The sequence below is a fragment of the Lepidochelys kempii genome, chromosome 3 (genome assembly GCF_965140285.1).
Source record: "Lepidochelys kempii isolate rLepKem1 chromosome 3, rLepKem1.hap1, whole genome shotgun sequence".
Classification (NCBI taxonomy): Eukaryota; Metazoa; Chordata; order Testudines; family Cheloniidae; genus Lepidochelys; species Lepidochelys kempii.
In genome coordinates, this window is record NC_136382.1 from 195976488 (window position 1) to 195996210 (window position 19723).

At 43.6% G+C, this 19723-nt stretch overlaps 1 protein-coding gene across 16 annotated transcripts in view; it reads left to right on the top strand.

Moving 5' to 3' along the window:
- SERTAD2 (SERTA domain containing 2) overlaps positions 1-19140 on the top strand; it is a 183860-nt gene extending 164720 nt beyond the window's left edge. For 11 of the 16 annotated variants that reach the window (XM_073339491.2, XM_073339485.2, XM_073339480.2 and 8 more), the window contains one exon: positions 13447-19140. In XM_073339491.2, the coding sequence (XP_073195592.1) occupies positions 13451-14407 (957 nt within the window). In that variant the 5' untranslated portion in view covers positions 13447-13450 and the 3' untranslated portion in view covers positions 14408-19140. The other 5 variants (XM_073339481.2, XM_073339486.2, XR_012158319.2 and 2 more) reach the window with 4 other exon arrangements.
- Positions 19141-19723: the final 583 nt, after the last annotated feature.

Genomic DNA, 19723 nt, shown 5'->3' on the forward strand with positions numbered 1-19723 from the left:
ATTTCAGCATCACCCTTATCCTCTGTGTGCAGTAGCATACCGTGATCACAGTTGACAAATGTTAACTGTGACAGGAAAATGTATTTTGTTAGTTTAGTAGGCCTTTCACCTGGTTTTGGATTTAATTTACAATTAAGCTGCTCCTTCCTGGTAGGCTCTTCAGCACATGGATTCCTGAAGGCTCTGAAGTCAGTGGGAATGGAGGACAATCAACTGGATTTGGCCCTAAAGCAGTGCCCAGTCATCTTAACTGCTGAGGCTTCCCAGCTTTAAGAAACTGGGACCCTGGTTCTCCAAGTAGAAGTGTATGATGCTGCACAGAGCCCCGTGGGTTTCAGTGCAGTTCCATTCAAGGGCCTGCCCATGTGGTTCTCCTTGCAGGACTGTGGCCTATAGCGTTGCTGACTACTGGACAAGAGAGCCCATTAATGGGAGACATGCTCAGAGAATCTAAAATGTGGAGACTTCGTACCTGACTTCAGCCCCCAGAGGTAACTTTGAATAGGCCCCATGGCATATCTTCACATAACAAAAAGCATAGCCTGTTTTTTTAATAAGATGTGGATTATTCTGCACAGTCCATGTAGCTTGATTAGTCTTGGATACTATTCAGTTAATGCATTTCTTATTCTCTCCCACAGCAGAAGTGCAGGGATCCAAACCGTGGTGCTTGAGAGATTGCTGTTACTGTACAGTGGCAGCACAATTCACTGCACCATTTGAAAGGAGTTTGAACCATGTGTATACAGCATAATATAACTTGATTCATGCTTGGCAGACCTGACAACTTCCTTAGCCCTGCCACGTGGAGATCCGAGTTTCGGAGTAACCTCAGTCTCACTTTTCATGTTGGCTAAGACGAATCCTTGCAGAGTTGACGCTCCTGTTCTGCCGGGGAAGAATGTGCTCTTTTTTTTTTTCCCAGCGCTCCAAGGCGGCATTGCAGATTCCATGTAGGAACCCTGTTTTTGCCTTCATTGGTTTGCAGTATGCGCAGCTATTCCGGCGAAAAGAGTAATGAGGATAGTGGACAAAGAGGTGCCCCGGAATAAGGCTGTGTCTGTGTTTTGCAAATATTTCCCCCTCGCTAACGCCAGTGGTAGCAATGGTGTAAATGGGCTGCCAGTGTATTTAACAGTGTTATCTACTTCTGCCCCGAGTAGGCCTAAATTGTTCCTGTGATCATAGGTTCCATGCTAGCGCTCCCACTGGTGGAGCTGAGCCAGTTAGCAATGGTAGCAAATTTTTGCATGAAACTCCCAAAAGGGAGAAGGCTTGAGTCTCGTGATCACATTCACACTTGACTGATGCCCTTGTTCACTGTTTCAAGGAGGCAAAAGAGAAGTTCTACACAAGGTAGAATATGTCAGAACTGACCTTTTGGCTAGCTGGAGGCGCTGGCATAAAAATAATGTGTATTGTCTCAAAACAGTTCGTTGCTGCTTTAAAGACAGCTCCCTGCCAGACAGTAAGCACTGTTTGGTTGGTTGGGTTTTTAAAACATTAATACTTTATTCTAAAAACACATTGCTTGTTCTCCTTTGTATCAGAAAGAAGATCCTTTTTCTGTTTCATTCATCTGTGCCTTTATACTGCCTGTGTTATTTGCTCGTAATTTCTATTCAGGTGGCCATTTTTAAAGTGCCTAGTCTTCCTTCCATATACAGCACCTGTGTACTTTTGATCACCTCCTAATTCTTTCAGTGTAATTTTTAATGGCTTAACAAGCAAAGGAGGGTAAATTTGACTTCAACTTGTATTAGGGCAATAAAACTTAATACAATTTCTTAATATTAAAACACTCTTATTAACATACAAAACCTGTTCCTCTTTCAAATGATTATTTAATGAGGCCCTAATTTATTTTAAATGATATTTATTGGAGCCTGTTCCAGCTTCATCTGACATAGTTTTGTTTGCTGAGTGCAGTTTGTCAAAAACATTAAACCAGCTTCTCTTCTTCCAAGAGAAAAGGTTACACTTAGCAAACTGACAGCATTAGAAACTGTTTCTAATTTAATAGAAGCATATGCTTCCTGCAAAACTTAGCAGACTGCAAGAGTAGAGACTTGCTTAGAGTGGCTTTGCCTTTTTTAGCACAGTAAAAACTGTTGGAGATTTAAAATGAGAGAGTTGCGGGCAGGAGGAGGAGGGGTTGCTTGCTTTAGTTGTTCCAAAAAGGTTAAGGTTCTGGTAGGGTTTCAATAATCTCCAAGTTTAAGAAACTATCGAGAAAGTATTGCGGGTGGTGTGCATACAGATCTCGGTCGAAATGCAGTGTCTGATCGTTAATAAACAGCAAGAGCTTGCCTTGCCCTCTGGGCCTCAAATAGTACAGTATGCAACAAGGGAGTGCAGGCAAGGCACGAGGATGGAAACAGTAGTATCGGATTACAGTTTCAAAATATCGCTGGAACACGTTAGCTGGCTTTACACTGTTGACTTGCTTTATAATTGCATTGCTTATTTGTTAGGGAAGGCTTCACCTTACTTTCCAATTAACATGGATGTCACTGCAGGGACCTCAGAACTCCTGGAAGTGCAAAGTAGAACTCCAGCGATAACTGCAGGACTTCATATGTTCCTATACTGAGATTCTAAACTTCCTCTGGCATCCTATCATTATGACTTCCATAACTTTCAATACACTGCACTAAAGCCTACTTATGATCGCTACTAAAAATTTCCCCTGTGGGTTTTTTGTTTTCTTTTGTTTAAGCATTATTATTAAATTTACCAGGTGTCAGTGCTTCCACTTCAGTATCTGTGTAAAACCAGCCAGATTTTCAGAAGAACTAAACACACACCACGGCCGTCTATGGTTGTGCATGACTGGCACCTCTGAAAATTCTGGCTTGAGTTGACGTGTATGGGGTGCATTTGTACTAGCCTCTACAACTGAGGTTTAAAACTTGCTTTAATGCCCCCCACAAAAGCAAATGGGGAGAGTAGTTTCATACAGAATACACACCAAAACCACCTGTCATTTACGGTTATTGCTAGCACTGTGCAGAGAAGGCTGGTGAATGTGAGTGATGCCCTGTGCTCTCTGAGAGTGCAGCGCTGAAACTTTTTATATTCAATGGAGAGAGTTTTGTGAATGCTTATTAAAACAAATATTTTTACTCCTTAAAAGTCAAAGGGAATGCAGGGGGTGAGGGATCCAGCTGAGGGTGCAGGTTCTGGGGTGGGGCCGGGGATGAGAGGCTTAGGGTGCAGTAGGGGGCTCAGGGCTGGGGCAAAGGGTTGGTGTGTGGGGGGAGAGGAGGGCTCCAGCTGGCAGTGTGTGGGCTCTGGGGTGGGGCCGGGGATGAGGGGTTTGGGGTGAAAGCTGCCCCAGAGCTGCGGTGGCTAGAGAGGACTCCCCCCAGCCCTCTCTCACCGCAGCAGCCCGGGGCCGGGGGAGAGACGCCTCTTCCCGCCTGCATGGCCCTTGATAGCTTGCTGCACAGTCACGCAGCTTACAGGGAACTTAGGTCAGAATGGACCTAGAACTAACAACTTAGTATTAGAAAAAACACACTGTAAATGGGAAATCCTAACTATTAAAAGTCAGAGAGGAGAGCAACCCCAATATTGTCCCTTTCCATATAGCCTTCCATCTCTTCTGGCTTCTCCCACCTGTCATGTGCCCATAATATCAAGACCTAGGACCTGATTCTTGCCTACAGTAGTGTAAATCTGGAGTAAAACTCCTTTGGAGTAAGCTGAATCACACTGGTGTGCAGCCTGCATCAGTGAGATCAGAATCAGACACTAAGAAGTCTTGCAAAAACAGTTAATGTACAAATTCGGAGCCAGCTGCAGCATATCAAATCTAGTTGTGCATTGCCATGCAGTACGTACTGTACTAGCTACCTAGTGTGACATTGCTATGCCAGGATTTGCCTTTGTACCAAGCAAACAAAATCTTTAAGGAAGTGTAATTTTTAAGGACTGTGGGTGTTTTTGTTTTGTTTTTAAATCAACATAATTTGTTCTTCCAATTCCTTGAGCTAAAACCCAGTAAGTATGGATTTTTAAAAAATACAAAGTGAAATGAGAAATGGATGCTAGATTTGTTAGCTTTCTCCAGCCAGAGCTGAGTAACTGCTTTTTACCCTTGGTAATTACCCTTCCTTGCTAGCTTTAACAAGTGGTTGTGGGAGAAGGGGTCCACTGCTCCTTTAGGAGGTTGGAGGGCTTCCATCTAAATGGATAGATTTAATCTTCTAACTCCTTCCTCTGGCCAGTGGTGGTCATAGGCTGGCACAACCAGTGACATTCTTGCCAGGAATTTAGGGGCCAGATCTTGGGCCTTGCTTGGGCAACACAAAGCTGGCAGGTCTGGCTCTGTGAGGGATTCACTCAAGGGTGTAGTTGAGGGGAAAGGTATATGGATAGGTGTGCTTTTGCTCTGCTTGCTGCTCACCACCCAAATGGCCTCTTGAACCCATAGGTGGCTGGGTGTAATTTAAGCTTGTCCCTCTGGCTGCCCTGACCAGCCCTAGGATCTGGGAATATCAAAAAGGCTTAAAGTTGCCCACTCTTGTCCTTGTGCCAAACACAGATCGGCTGGATAAGAGGCTCTGGCCCATGCTGTTGCCAGTTAAACTACCCAATAGACCCAAAATACCCTTTACTCGTGGTTCTGTGGCATTGCATGCCAAACCCTGCTTCCATTGAAGTCTGTAACAAAACACTCACTGACTTCAGTTTCACCGGAATTTGTCCCTCCGAGATTTGAAGTTGGGAAGAGAAATAATATTCCATGTTACAGAGGCAGCGCAGAAAGTGCCTCAAAAACTTAAAATCTCAGCGCGATCACCACTGAGGCTTGAAAAGCTGCATACTCAGAGTTAAACGGAGAAAATTTCCCCAAATTCCCTTTTCACCCTGCAGGATTTCGGCTTTAGTTCTTTTCTGAGAGAAAAGAAAGTGAAATAATCCATTTTTCTCCTCTTTTAATTTTTATGTAAGTGCTGTGGTTTCAGCTACACAGGATTTCAGTCAGGAAGTAGATGCTGCCAGGTCTGCTTTAAGCCACCCTGCACACACCAGCTCCTCCTGGTTTTCTCTTTCCTTCAAACTTTGGACCCATGAGGACAAAACACTGCCTGTGAATTGTTGAGACTTATGCGAGTGCCTTTTAAAAAGCCACTCAGTGTTAGCTTTGAGAGTGAGTCTTAAGCCATTCAGCATCGAGAACTCCCAAGGTGACAGGGCAAGCGAAAGGATGGGGGATATGGCTTCTTAAAGATTCGACTCCGGTTCTGTGGATTCTGTAGGGTATATTTCTTGAGGTGTTCAACTGCTTTTTAAAATAATCTTTTTATTAGCAATGAGGGCTTTTGCGTTTTGGAATAGCTTTCCAAGAAAAACCACTGTGAATGGGAGACATTTAAAATTAAACTGGACAAAACCTTGGAGAATATACAGTAGGGAACAAGCCTGTATTGTCTAGGTCGGGGTGGGCAAACTACGGCCCGTGGGCCGGGTCCAGCCCCTCAGGGCTTTGGATCCGGCCCACAGGACTGTCCCATGTGGCGCCGCGGGCCCCACTCCACTCCAAGAAGCAGCCGGCACCACGTCCCTGTGGCCTGCGGGGGCGGGGGGCAGAGGGCTCTGTGCATTGTCCTTGCCTCCGGGCACTGCCCCCCGCAGCTCCCATTGGCTGGGAACTGGCGTTCGCACAGGAACCTGGTTCAAGCCACTTCCCAGAGTGGTGCAGTGTGGGACCAGGGCAGGCATGCAGGGAGCCTGCCCTGGTCCCGGTGCACGCTGCTGCCACCCCAGAGCCGCTTTAGGTAAGTGGCGCTGGGCTGGAGCCCAAACCCCTCCTGCATCCCGCTCCCCAACTCCCTGCCCTAAGCCCTCTGCCTGCACCCTGTGCACCCCAACTCCCTGCCCTAAGCACCCCTCCTGCACCCCAACCCCCTACCCCAGCCCTGGATACTATTTCCCCACCGAGATGTGGCCCTCGGCCCAAGAAGTTTGCCCACCCTTGGGCTAGGTAGAAGGTGAGCAAACCATTTTCTTTTTCATTTTACTTTTTATGGCTCCAGTGCTGCAGTTCTTATTTAGGCAAAATTCCCAATTAGTAAAGACTTCAGGATTCAGCCCAGCAATAGCAAAGAATACCCTTGTGACCAAGACTGGCAAATATGTCTTCAAAGATGTGTATGGATCTGTGTTCTCGAGAAAGTGAAGGACTCATATCAGTAATTAGGACCAGAAATGTTACAAGCTTCCCCACACTTACTAATCATTTTGCTGTTGGATCTAGAGAACCACCATCTTCGGGCTGTTTCTCTTCAGTGAAACAAAACCAAAACCAGTTTCTTCACAAAGGGCAAAAGATGTTTTTCAATAACATCACTTGTTTTTTTAATTAAAAACAAAACCAAACCCACTGTGCTAAATGACACGAACTTTACTCTTGTAAAGTTCATCTTCTACTAGAGTGTATGTAATCATCCTAAAGTGCAGAGGACAAAAAAGCAAGTTCAGACTTTCTGCAACAGAATGAATGGATCTTAGATACTTTTCTGGACTGGGTCATCCAAAAGCTGGAGCTGGCGAAGCTTACTTTGTGGCTAATATCTCTGGAAAAATCTCAAAGCAACTTTTCTTTTTCTTTTGAATGGCTGAATCAGTTCTACATTGTCTCCCTTTAAAAGTAGTTCATGCCCATGACCACATCAACCTTAAAACACATGGCCATAACATACAGTCAGTCATCTTTGGGCTTGACGTGAATAGCACATGAACACAAATACAGAAATATGTTGCAAGGCATCACTAGAAATGGGATACAAATACCAAGGAAAAGGAACCTGTGTAGCAAGGAAGAGGTCCTGAGGTCATTGTAGACCAGCTCCTAACAGATGTAATATACTTTGGAGTTCTTACTGGGCACTGCCGTTCTGAGAATACCAAATGGTCCATGACAGCACTGCATTTTGTCAGATTGTTTGTCCCTGCCTTCTATAATTGTCTGGCTCAGGCCTGGTCTGCACTGGGGGGGGCGGGAAATCGAGCTAAGATATGCAACTTCAGCTATGAGAATAGCATAGCTGAAGTCGACGTATCTTAGGTCGACTTACCTCGCATCCTCACGGCGCAGGGTCGACTGCTGCCGTTCCCCGTTGACTCCGCCTCTTGCTGCGGTGGAGTACAGGAGTTGACAGCAGAGTGATCGGGGATCGATTTTATCGCGTCTACACTAGATGTGATAAATCGATCCCCGATAGATGATCACTATCCAGCAGGTAATGTAGATGTACCCTCAGACTTATTGTGACTTCCTAGATGTGGAGGGTGTGAATATATTTAATTTTACACTAATTTTTACTCTTTGCCTAGCCAGACCTGTAAGTTGGCTTTCTCAGCTCCTCAACAGGAGTTTTCACTTGGGAGTGTAGGAGTGGGCTCTTCACCAAGACCGGTGGAGTCAAGTTGGAGAGAGTGTTTCTTATGTGGTGCATATTACCTCAGTATCTTTTATTTTAAATCACTTGATACTTTAACAAGTCAATATGTGCAAAATTGAAATGTTTTCTAATGTAGACACAAGATCATTGGTGGGGCGGGGGAGGAGTCATGCAGAATGAACAAGTAATTAATGGAAATTTTTCAAAACAATTCCCATTTGTGGTCTGGAATAAAATATTTTAAAAAGCTTATGTTCCAATGCTAGTCATTCTAGGCCCCTAGTTAGTGAAATGAAAATCTCCTTGTGTAGGCTAGAAATAGCTACTTCTGAAGATTGAAAGTTTTAGACTCATTTGATAGGGGATTTCTGGAGTGTGAAAATACTGTAAAGTTAGTAGGTGAAGTTGAGTTACTTGATACGTTCTGTCTTTTAAAAGGACACTAACAGCACTCTGAGCTACATAAAGGTTGAATGATATGTGAAAGCTAGACAGTCATGTGTACAGGAAGACTTCAGTCATTTCTAAGCTTCCTGAAAAACAATATAGAGAAGTTAGAGAGAGAGAGAGAGAGAGAGAGAGAGAGAGAGAGTGTGTGTGTGTCACTTTAGGAGCTTACTTCAGGTACCGCGCTCTTTGGTGCCCAGTGGAGAAACCAGCTCATTTAAAAAACTTAGCATGGGAAGGCTGTGTTAGCCACCCAAACTGCCTGCTTTCCTCTTGATGGGAGGGAGGAAGGGTTTGCTTTGTACAGTGAATATTTTCTAGTTTCCAGGGACTGACAAACTTTAAAACTTCTCCAGCAGTCCCTACACCATTAAAAAGCTCTGTTTTAAATACAAGGTTGGAGAAGAAGTATCAGATAAGTTCATGGAGGATAGGTCCATCAATGGCTATTAGTCAGGATGGGCAGAGATGGCGTCCTTCCCTAGCCTTTGTCTGCCACAAGCTGGGAATGGGTGATGGGATGGATCACTTGATGATTACCTGTTCTGTTCATTCCCTCTGGGGCACCTAGCATTGGCCACTGTCAGAAGACAGGATACTGGGCCAGGTGGACCTTTGGCCTGGCCCAGTATGGCAGCCGTTATATTCTGTTGCTTGGTCTTCTTATAATGGAGCCCTTTTCTGCTTGTAAGGCTACCAGTGCTCATCCTAGCACAAAGCTTCTAAAGCTCCTGGGCTCCGAACACTTACTCTGATGAAGTGAGCTGTAGCTCACGAAAGCTCATGCTCAAATAAATTGGTTAGTCTCTAAGGTGCCACAAGTACTCCTTTTCTTTTTGCGAATACAGACTAACACGGCTGTTCCTCTGAAACTTACTCTGATGTATCCCATGTCTGCCAGCCTCGCGATTCTGCTCTTGGCACACACATTTGAAGTGAAAGGAAGCGTGCCCCTGCAGAACTTTTAAAAAGAAAAGAGGCTGAGCATTCTGTGAAATTGGCACTAGGGATGAGAGAAAACACAGACTTCCATGGGGTAATGCTACATTTCAGAGTTTTCGTTCACCCGAGATTCCAGGCTTAAGGATTCTTGGTAGCTAGCCAAGAAACTTGGATTAGTGCCTACAGGTTCCACAGCTTTTCTTGGGTTTGTTTGGTTTTTTGCCCCCCCCCCCCCTTTTTTTTTTTTTTAAATTGCATATAACTCCAGAAAGAGATCTGGAGTTTGGATTTATTTTTAACCATAAAGATTGACTTTCCCCACGCTTGTTTTAGATTCAGTGTTAGACAAACTTCAGAATGTGTCAGTATTTCCCTGATGCTTCTTTTACCCTGCCTCTTCCCCTCCACTCTGCAAAGGCTTTTGTTTTAGGAGCAATTTTAAAAGCAAAGCTTGGGGCTGAGAAGAAAGGTTAGAGATCTGAAACCAATTCAAATGAAAGCTGCACAACAGTTAAACCAGTGGGTACATGCGGTGCAGTCCTTCCTCAGGCCAAACTCACATCAGGTGAACTGGGAATTCTGCTTGAATAAGGACCGCAGAAGTTGTCTCTGAAGATATATCTAATCTACAATAAAAGCCCTGGGGTACTGAGTCCCAGAGCCTCGGTCAGCTGACTCGGGTTCACAGGAGCTAGAAAATTACAGTGTAGAAATTCTGGTTCAGGCTGGAGCCTGAGCTCTGAGACCCTCTGAGCCCGGGACCCTGAGCTGAGCCTGAGTCAGTTGATCTGAGCCAGCAACAGCCAGGCCACGGTTCTTTTTTATTCCTAGGTAGGGTCTGTCTGCATAGCACCTGGAAGACAAAATGCCCAGCTTGTGTAGACCTACACGCACTAGCTCTGCTCGAGCTAGCACAGGACAAATAGAGTGGCCACTGGAGCATGAGTGCAACCCCAAGAACAGTCCCACCCGATTCCGCATGTATGTACTCAGGCAGCTCTCTGCTTCAACCACACTGCCCCGCTCCTGGCCCCGAGATGTGGACAGGAGTAAGGGGGGCGTGACCTTGAGAAGTTTGGGAGCCACTGCTTTAGACCTTTATGGCAACACAGTAAGGATTGTGTAAGAGTCAGGCTTGGGGTTCAAGTCTACTTATATTTCTGTTGTAATTTCCCTCTGCATCTGGAGCTGATCTCATCTGCCACTCTGTGCTTTACCAGGGGGACTATGATCCTCCTCCCCTCGTACATGTTACTAAATAAAAAAGAGAAAGGGGTGAGCCTGAGCAGAGATGGACTTGATTAAATGAGAATCTTCCTAGGCCACCTCCTCTCCACTGCTGTCCAATGGGGAGGGGATGACAGGAGAAAACACCCGCCAAAATGGCTCCAGAGTCGTTAGAGCAAGGGAAGCAACACCAAGGAAGCACTGCCCCACCAGCCTACCTCCAGTCCCCTGCATAGCCCTCCAGGTGAACCCTGCACTTTGGGAGTTCCATGGGCTTGGGGGAATGAGGTGCCAGGCTGGTGAGGGGACAGCAGCTCTATGGTTCGTTTCTTCATTGCAGTAAACGTAGGTGCAGCATTCCAGGTGTGCCTCTCTGCAGTGCCACACGCCAGACTCCATGCTCTCACTCCTTAGGCCTGTTTCAAGGCACTCTCACTAATCTCTGTGTTGTTGCCAGGTAAAAGCATGCGAGTTCTCTGCTCCTTGCTTTCTGCTTTACCCCCTTGCCCCAGTAAGAGGAAAGGCGGGCAGGGAGCCCGCGGTAGCATAACTCCTGGGTGTGAAGAGTGCCACTCTGGCATGCGGGAGCCAAGTGAACAATGCAAAGGGGGGAGGCTTTTGTGCACATATGGGCTTGCTAGGGACCTATATACCCTTTACCCCCTGTGTGAACTTGCGATATCCCCCCCCCCAGCCCCCACAGTGGGTTGATGCAGTGAGAGCAGCGTAGAGTTTCTCCCTTCTGCAGGATTTTCCTCAGATGGGGTTGATGAAGCTTGTGGTGCAAGTAAGGGAGATGTATTGATGGCCTCTCTTCTCAACTGTTTAGATTACGTCCAATAAAACTTCTTGTACAATATATTCATTCCACGCAGCCTAATTATCGGGGAAAAAATCCCAAGACTGAAATCTCACAAGCACTGAAAGACTATCTGGAGGCCATCCGCAGGAGAAAATATATTTTCTACATCAGGCTTTGAAATCCATTTTCCTGAGTAATAATTGAGATTCAGAAAACACCCCAAGCAAAACAAAACCTCTGTGTGCTTCCAGAACTATTGGAAGAGCCACGTGGTTGAGAAGTAGTTGAGTTCCGCCCCTAGAGTACTGTTTGTACACCCAAGTGTGTAGCATAAGGTGCACCTGTTACGATGATGGTAGAATTGGTTTGTTGAGCTGATTACTATGCATCTCAAATACGATATTTTCCCACCCAGTGAATGCTGCTGACAATAATATGGTCACAATTATGGTGCTCTGGTTAGATATGGGCAACACTTTCTAGGCCTCTCTTTTCAGGTGCTCTCTAACTTTCTGATAAAACATCTGTGTTTGGAAAAGCACCATGCTGCTTTGCTTAGCTCAAAGGCAGTTTATGTTCCTAGGAAAGTTGGACGAAATTCTGATCGTCCTTTTTTAAATTTATCTTTGCGTTAGGAAAGTGTGAGCATGCTGACACTTTTAAAAAATGTTGTCCTCTGATACCTCAAAAGAAATTTTTAAGCTTCCAACTTGACATGTATGTAGGCCTCAGTGATGAACGTGCTTTGATTAGGCATTTAAAAATAAGACACGTTGTGCATGTGCAGTAGTGTGTCATTTCCCTGTTGATTCAGTATGATTAGCCAGATATGCGCATCGGATGCGTGTGGATGTTCTACGTGCAAAATCTAACAACTGGAAAAAGGCAGATGATGTTTCTTCAAATAAACAAGGTGAAAAATGAGTGAAACGAAACTTTTGACAACACTGTTAGGAAACGTTTCCTGTTGTTCAGCCTAAATAGTGCCCTGAACAAAATGATGGAAGCTCCTTCCCTTAAGTATATTAAAATGGAAAGTTCTCAGATTTGTAAAGGCATACCTTCTCTGGGTTGCAATGCCTAAGTGACTTAGATGGCTGAGTCCCAGTTCCAGATGTGATTTTAGGCACATAGGAGCATAAAATGAAAATGGGACTTAGCCATGTGAACCACTTAGGCCAGGATTCTCAAAGGTATTTAGTGCCTAGCTGTCACTGGTTTTACCTCAGTACCTTTGCGAATCTGGGCCTAGGCCTTGCAACCTTGAGCAGAGAAACGCTGAATACCTTTAAAAGTCAGGGTCTAAGATCCACAGTGATTGCAAATATGCAGGGAGAGCCAAAGAGCAGGTGGTGGCAGGGTAGGCTGTCAGACCATTATGATCTTAGTGCTAAGTGTTAATAGGGTGACCAGCTTAGCTGTGCATTTGTGACTGCCTCGGTTTGGGACAGTGAAGTGCCTAGAAACAAATACTCTAATAGACCAGGATCAGTGATTTTTTGTGTGTGTGTTTTGATTATAGGGTGCCAGATTTCTGCAGGGTGCGTGCTCAGCACATTCTGGACATCAGGCCCCTTTAAGGGGTCTAAATTTGGGCACCCTGAACTTTGGGTGCCCCAAATTACTAGTCACTTTTTGAATGTTGTGACTGTAGCCGTTAACTTTATGTTAAACGGGAGAATACACAGGAGAGAACAATCCTGCATTGGCAGGAGGATGGTCTAAATGACTTGAAAGGATTTTTTCCCTCATTTGTCATGTATGTGCTTTGGAGAGGTGAGACGAGCATTTCCTGGGGTCTAGAGTTCATTTTAATCATTTGAGTAAAACAGCAAGTTGGGGTATACATATATCCGGAATGCCAGAAAGTAGGCTCTGCGATCTCTCAGTGTATAATTTCTGGGAATTTTTTAAATTTAAAATAAAAAGGGAAATTCAGTATAAAAGCCCCTAAGTTAAATGCAGTGTTATGATTGGTAATGTAAATTCAAAACTCAGGGAATGATTAATGCCTGCAGTAGAGCTATATTTGAAGGCATACACCTAGCAGCGAGGAGGGCAGGACACTCAGCCTCAACGCCGCAGAGTGGATTGGAAGCAGCAGCAAATGCTAGAGAGGAATGGAAGAGCCTAGTTTCTGCCCTGTGTGCCCATATTGGCATGAGAAGGATGCAACTAATGCACCTAACAGCATGCATTAGTTGCATCCTTGTACAGTGCACAGTGTGAATGCTACAGGTGTGCAGAGGGCTGGGTTACAGTTGCTGCTGTAACCATACTTTGGATTTACTGACTTAGGTTTGTTTAAATTATCAGCCGTAGCATTGTACTAAGGTAGGTCTAGTCAGAGCAAAAGCTATCTGTGCCTAATTCTGTTCTCTCCATTGCACCAGTGTAAATCAGGAGTAACTCCATTGAAGTCAATGAAGTTACTCTAGTGGGAAACCAGTATGAGTGGGATTCAAACCCAGTGTCACTGATATGTAGAACATCTGCTGAGGGTAGGTAGAAACTGTTGGACACTGAGCTGTTGGTGTGAAGCATAAAGACAATGTTTTGCTGTAAGATATAAATATTTTTAATGATTTATTATAATGGTTTCCCCCTCTTTTTCAGATATATGTTGGGAAAAGGAGGAAAGCGGAAGTTTGACGAGCATGAAGATGGGCTGGAAGGCAAAGTGGTGTCTCCTACTGACGGTCCATCTAAGGTGTCTTACACCTTACAGCGCCAGACTATCTTCAACATTTCCCTTATGAAACTTTATAACCACAGGCCATTAACAGAGCCAAGCTTGCAAAAGACAGTTTTAATTAACAACATGCTGAGGCGAATCCAGGAGGAACTCAAACAAGAAGGTAGCTTGAGGCCTGTGTTCATCACCACTTCGCAGCCTACTGACCCTCTGGGTGACAGCTTTCGAGAGGCTCAGCCTGCGTTCAGTCATCTTGCCTCTCAGCCAGTTCACCCCACTGACCTAGTAATCACTACACCATTGGAGTCTTGCCTCACCCCAGCCTCTCTGCTTGAGGATGACACTTTTTGCACTTCCCAGACTGTCCAACATGATGGTCCTACAAAACTACCACCTCCAGCTGTCCAACCGGTAAAAGACAGTTTCTCCTCGGCCTTGGACGAAATTGAGGAGCTCTGTCCAGCACCTACCTCTACCGAGGCAGTCGTAGTAGCAACAGAAGCAGCAGCAACAACAGATGACTCTAAAGATAACTCCAGTGAGTCTAATGTTCAAAAGTCTGAGGGAGTCCAAGAGAGCAGAACAAGTGAATCAAAACTCATGGACTCTTTACCTGGCAATTTTGAGATAACAACTTCCACAGGTTTCCTTACAGACTTGACCTTGGATGATATTCTGTTTGCTGACATTGACACATCTATGTATGATTTTGACCCTTGCACATCCGCTACAGGAGCTGCCTCAAAAATGGCTCCTGTCTCAGCAGATGATCTCCTAAAAACTCTCGCCCCCTACAGCAGTCAGCCAGTAACCCCAAATCAGCCTTTCAAAATGGACCTCACAGAACTGGATCACATAATGGAGGTGCTTGTTGGGTCTTAAAGTATAACGACTTTTTATGTACCAGTATATACACTTGGTAGTATTTTCACAACCCTTTCCTCCCTCCCCGCCCCTCCAAATTCACAGCACTGTGCATGCGTCCTTGCTTGCCTTTTTTAAAAGAAAAGGATCACACTAGTTTTTGCTTCAAGCAGAGTTGGAGTGCCTTCATCCATGTATGACCACTTTCAATGTATTTTTTTAAAGTGGTTCCTCAAGGAAGACCTAATACCCTGGTATAGGAAAGAATGCATATTGTAGACAATATTACTATGATCTTATGACAAACAAATTGAATTGTAAAAGCTAAGCACAAGGATTATGTTGGGGAAAGCTGTAAATTTGCATGTGCATATTTGTCTATTTTTTCTATAAGTTTTATTGCAAGAGGTAAAAAATTTATTATTTAGATAATCTCAGTACCTTTTTGGCATTTTAGCCCTGTATAGGTTGACTTAGCAATTCAGCCCTTTGGAGGCATTAACTAGTCTTCTTTAAGTGTTGCATTTACATGGCTGTTCAGAAACTGCTGCCCAAATTTATTTTATATTTTTGTACAGATTCTGCAGTTTATTATATTGTTTTTTCTAAAAAAAAAAAAATGCTGTTTATACACACAAAAAATAGCTATTTTGATAGGATTTGCTCACATAGTTCCTGCATAATTGATGTACAAGAACCACTTGTACTTTTATACAGAGTTGTAATGTTTTATATGTGTATGGTGCAAAGAGAAAAACGGATCAAATAAATCTGCAGTTGGGTCTCCCTGAATGCAAACAGTGCTTTAAGAAAGGGCTGGGGCTGTTTCACAAGAGTTTCACAAATATTTACTCGCTGCTGTAGCCACCTGTGCACTACTGTGATTTGTAAAACCTTAGAGCCATGTCTACTCCAAGACCTATGTTAAACAGTTGGCAGGAGATAATTGTGAAATTTCATTCTAAGTGTTCTCTTGTGAGATCAAGGCTACTGAAAACCTGATCCTGAAGCCAGTATGTCAAGCAAATGTATAATCTTTTTTTTTTATTTTTAAGCAAAGTTTTTGGGTTTTTTTCCCCTAAATTTGGAACAGCCAATTGTCTTTGTTACTTGAAATGTGTTACCATTTTAGCAAGTCAGCATTTCCTTAGCTGAAGTTACTGCGAATGATTTTAATGGGAATATACATGCCATTTACAAACAATACATCTCGTTGTAATTTTTCTTAAAGAAGGCATACGTGGTATTTGTTCCAGTTAATTTGTGTTCAAGATTCCACTTGCCCTTTCTTGGAGCATTCTTTCTCCCTCACTGTGTTAATGAGTGCTGAAAAATGCAACTTCAGTATTACTGCAGTGAAGCTCATCTCTTATCTGCACTGGATGGACTTATCTTCGTATCCATTGCTGTTGAAACTGGAGCCAGTTGTGTTACATCACTTGGCATCTCCTCTAGGGTTCGTTTCTTGTTACCTGCTTTACACTTTATAGACCTGTTTTACAATGAATATACAGACACAGCTTTCTATGCATGTTTCCCTCCCCTGTAACACCTGAGAAGTCTTCTCATTACTGCACCAGTAGCATTTCTGTATTCATTGTGGTGTACATTTAATTTAAAAAACCGTTTGCAATGTATCATGCCTGTTGCTGAAATTGCTATGGCATTTTAATTTTTCAATGGTACTTTAGCTGATGAGTGCAGGTTACAACCTATATTGTTGACATGCCTATGGCTTCTTTAGGAATAACTTTTATATTTATTTAAGAAATTTTAAATTATGTTTTTATGTCATTTGGCAATATTCAGTCAATTCTGCTCACTTCTTGTCATGGATAAAATTGGGTCTTGTCTGCCTTTAAAAAGGCAGCTTTATAAATTGGCACTTTAAACAGGCCATATATATTTACTAGTAAATATATATAATGCACACACATAACACAAAGCAAATAAATTTTGCAATGAAGGAACTGCTACTCTAAATGCAATGCATCATACAATTAGGAAATGCTTCTAGATCCTAATTAATCAGCCAGTTTTAGTATATTTTAAAGAGAATTACTAAGTGACACAAGATGTTGATATAATCGCAATAGTTCGCTTACAATACTAGTATTTTATGACTTCAAACAGAATGGCATCAACCAACTGTAGAATTAGGGACCATTTTTAATTGCTGGCGCAGGGCCAGCTAGGGAAGGGTTGCTCTGTTTTGCATCCAGTAATGTTTGGCTGTTGTTCATTCAGCAGCTTCCATTCCTTGTGAGAGAACAATCCTGCCACAGACTCCGCAACTTTTGTAACTGGAGCACCCAAGAAACCCTGGCTACAACAAGGTGCATCAATCTGTATACAAAACCCTAAAGCCATGCAATAATGTTGATTGTTCAGAACAATAACATGGTAAGCAGTTGATTATCGTTGTTCTAAGTTATTGTAAATCGGTTCTTAACAACTGCCCTTTCTTTGGATTAGTTAATTGTGTTTTTAGACAAGCACCATATGTTAGGCAACAGTTCAAATAAATGCTATTTTCAGAGCAGTGAACTGCTGTTTAAAAATGGTTGTTTGAAGTCTCTTTGTATTTGCAGAACAGGAGACAAGATCTCAAAATCTACTTTACCACTCAAAAGAAATCTGTGTATTCTTGGTAATAAAGTAGGGAAATCCTTAATAACAGAGTACTTAAAGGAAATTGGCAGGAGATACACAAAGAGCAAAACACCTGATTTATAAAATTAGGCAGAAGGTCAGTAATTCTTATTTTGAACTGTAACCTTTAATTCTATAGATTGAAATGCTTGTTGGAATCTTCTACTTTGGCAGTAACTTTCTTTCTATAGCATGGCCTTCTTGCAAAGGTCAGAGTATAACAGTCAGGATAAGAATTCTTTATAAAAGATGAATACCCAGGTGATGGATATTGACCATGATGTGCAATGAAGTGACAAGATGGGAGCAGAACAAAAGAGCTTTGGATTTGAAGTGATTTTTTCATAAGTTATTTATTCCTTTTTTTTCATTGTAAATATATTTATTTTATTGTGAAGCTAACAACATCTGGATTGTAACATGTACAGAATGTATGGTAGGAATGTATTCTCTTGTAGGAATGTAAATCTGTATGAAAAGGGGATGGGAGCCTGATTCAGAGAAAATGCATTGGGTTCTATTCGGGATATGCACGGTTCACATTAATCCCCCCCGCCCCCTTTCCAGTATGGGTCTGGTTGTTTGAAATATGCAAAAAGGATGGATGAGGGAGATTTTAATACTCAAAATTACTCATAAAAATCGGGCTTGTAATGCGTCAGTTCCTTTAAAGGGGCTTGCTCTTGCACCCTTTAAAGTCGGATGGAGTCTTGAGTAGACGCAGCAGCAAGGTCAGCATACTATCGCTGTTCCTTTAGGGCGTGATCTTGTAAATGCATGAGTAAGGGCAGGTCTACACTACCACTTAAGTCAACCTAACCTGTGTCACTCAGGGGTGTGAAAAAGCCCCTGCTTCCCGCCCCGCAGCGCAAGTTTCGCTCTGTCCACACCAGCACTATATCGGCGGGAGACGCTCTCCTGCTGACGGAGCTTTGGTGTCTCACTGAGGTGCCGATGGGAGAGCACTCTTCCGTCAGCAAAGCACGTCTTCACCAGACGCGCTACAGCTGCATTGGTGCAGTTGCGCCGATAGAGCCCTGTAGCGTAGACTTGCCCTAAATCTTTACTCATGCAAGGAGTCCCCGTGAAGTCTGTGGGGCTATACGAGCGAGCAAGAGTTTGCAGGGTGGTGTCCTTGCTCCAGGAAGTGCAAAGAACTGACACTGCATTTGTGCAAAATGGTAAGACACGGACAAAAAGTTGTAAATGCACTTTCCAAGTGCACCATGTTTTTTTGCATGGGTTTTGATTTTACTATTGCTTACTGGGCCTGATCAGGCAGTCCTTGCTCATAAGTAATTCGCGTAGTTCTTAGTGGGAATTTTGCTAGCAATATAGGATTGGGCCCCAATAACAGTCCCTGCTCAGAGTCTGAGTGGACTGTACATATCTGTATGCAAAGCAAGGAGAGATTCCTTTTAAAAGAAACTTTGAGGAGCAGTAAAGTATTAAAAATTAAAGGCATCTATTTAGTCATGTTCCTTGCAGTAAGCTACAAAATAAGATGATCGAGACACTTTCTTCAAAAACTAAATGAGCAAATTGTAATAGTTCCTGTCTGAGAAATGGTTTAATTCACTCCAAAGAGGTGTAAACATTTATTTAATTTTGAACAGATTTCAGCATCCTGCTCTTGTGAAAGTTGCTTTCAGTACATACATTAATGAGTCTGAATGTTTCTCAGAAATTAGCTCATTTTAAGCTCCCCCCTCCCCTTTCAGAAAATAGGCCTAATGCAAATTCTGGAATCCTTTTTAAAAAAACAAAACCTTTTTCGAGGGTTAACAATGTAATCCATGCTAGAATCTGTAAAGGCAGAGATTCTGGAAAAGGTGTATATAGTGTGACATGTTCAGTGCATGGTGGTTGAACAGGGCTTGTTATTGTCAAAAAGAAGGCTGTATTTTTTTTTCCCCCCACAGACCTTAGCGCTGTGCCTTTTCTATGCAATATTACAGACATATACATCTGAAACCAGATTACTGTATTCACATGTAGGTATGGGCTGTAATCAAAACAGTTGGACAAATGTACATGGAAATGAGCAGTCTTACTTTTGTAGTTTTATATTATACAATAAACAATTAAAAGATACAAAACTCTTGTCCCCGTTTTTTTTTTTCATGACCAAAACATTGTGTTAAATGGGAATCCAGACAGGGCTTGGGAGACTTATTGACCGAGGAAGCGGGGTTGCTTTCCCAGACTTCTCCATCCCCATTAGGGTACTCCATGGAAGTTAGGGGTAGCTGGGTTGGGGACAGGTGGCCTCACATAGGGTTGAATGGGACCAGTTGTGCAAGACACACACACTCTACCCCCTAGCTCCTCTGTGGAGATTGCCCGGGAAAGGTAAATACAGCTTTGACCTGCGTTGCCTATGGAGCCCCCTCCATGGTAGGAGTTTCCTTGTAAGAGAGCTTCTCAGAGCAACCATGGCCAGTGGCAGTTGCTGGTAGCATAGCTCGATTGGAGCCACACTGGCCGAGGGGCATGAGGGAGCACAAGGCCTCCACAGGGATCGATCTTGACTCCCATTAGTTGCCTGTGCAGGGTGGCGGGGGTGGCTCATTCCCCAGGAGAGCAGACCCTGCACCCCGACAACAATAAGAGACTGTCCCCCAGGAAGATTCTGCCCTCGGAGCCCCCTCCGAATGGTTTGGCTGTCGGCAAGGTGGACCA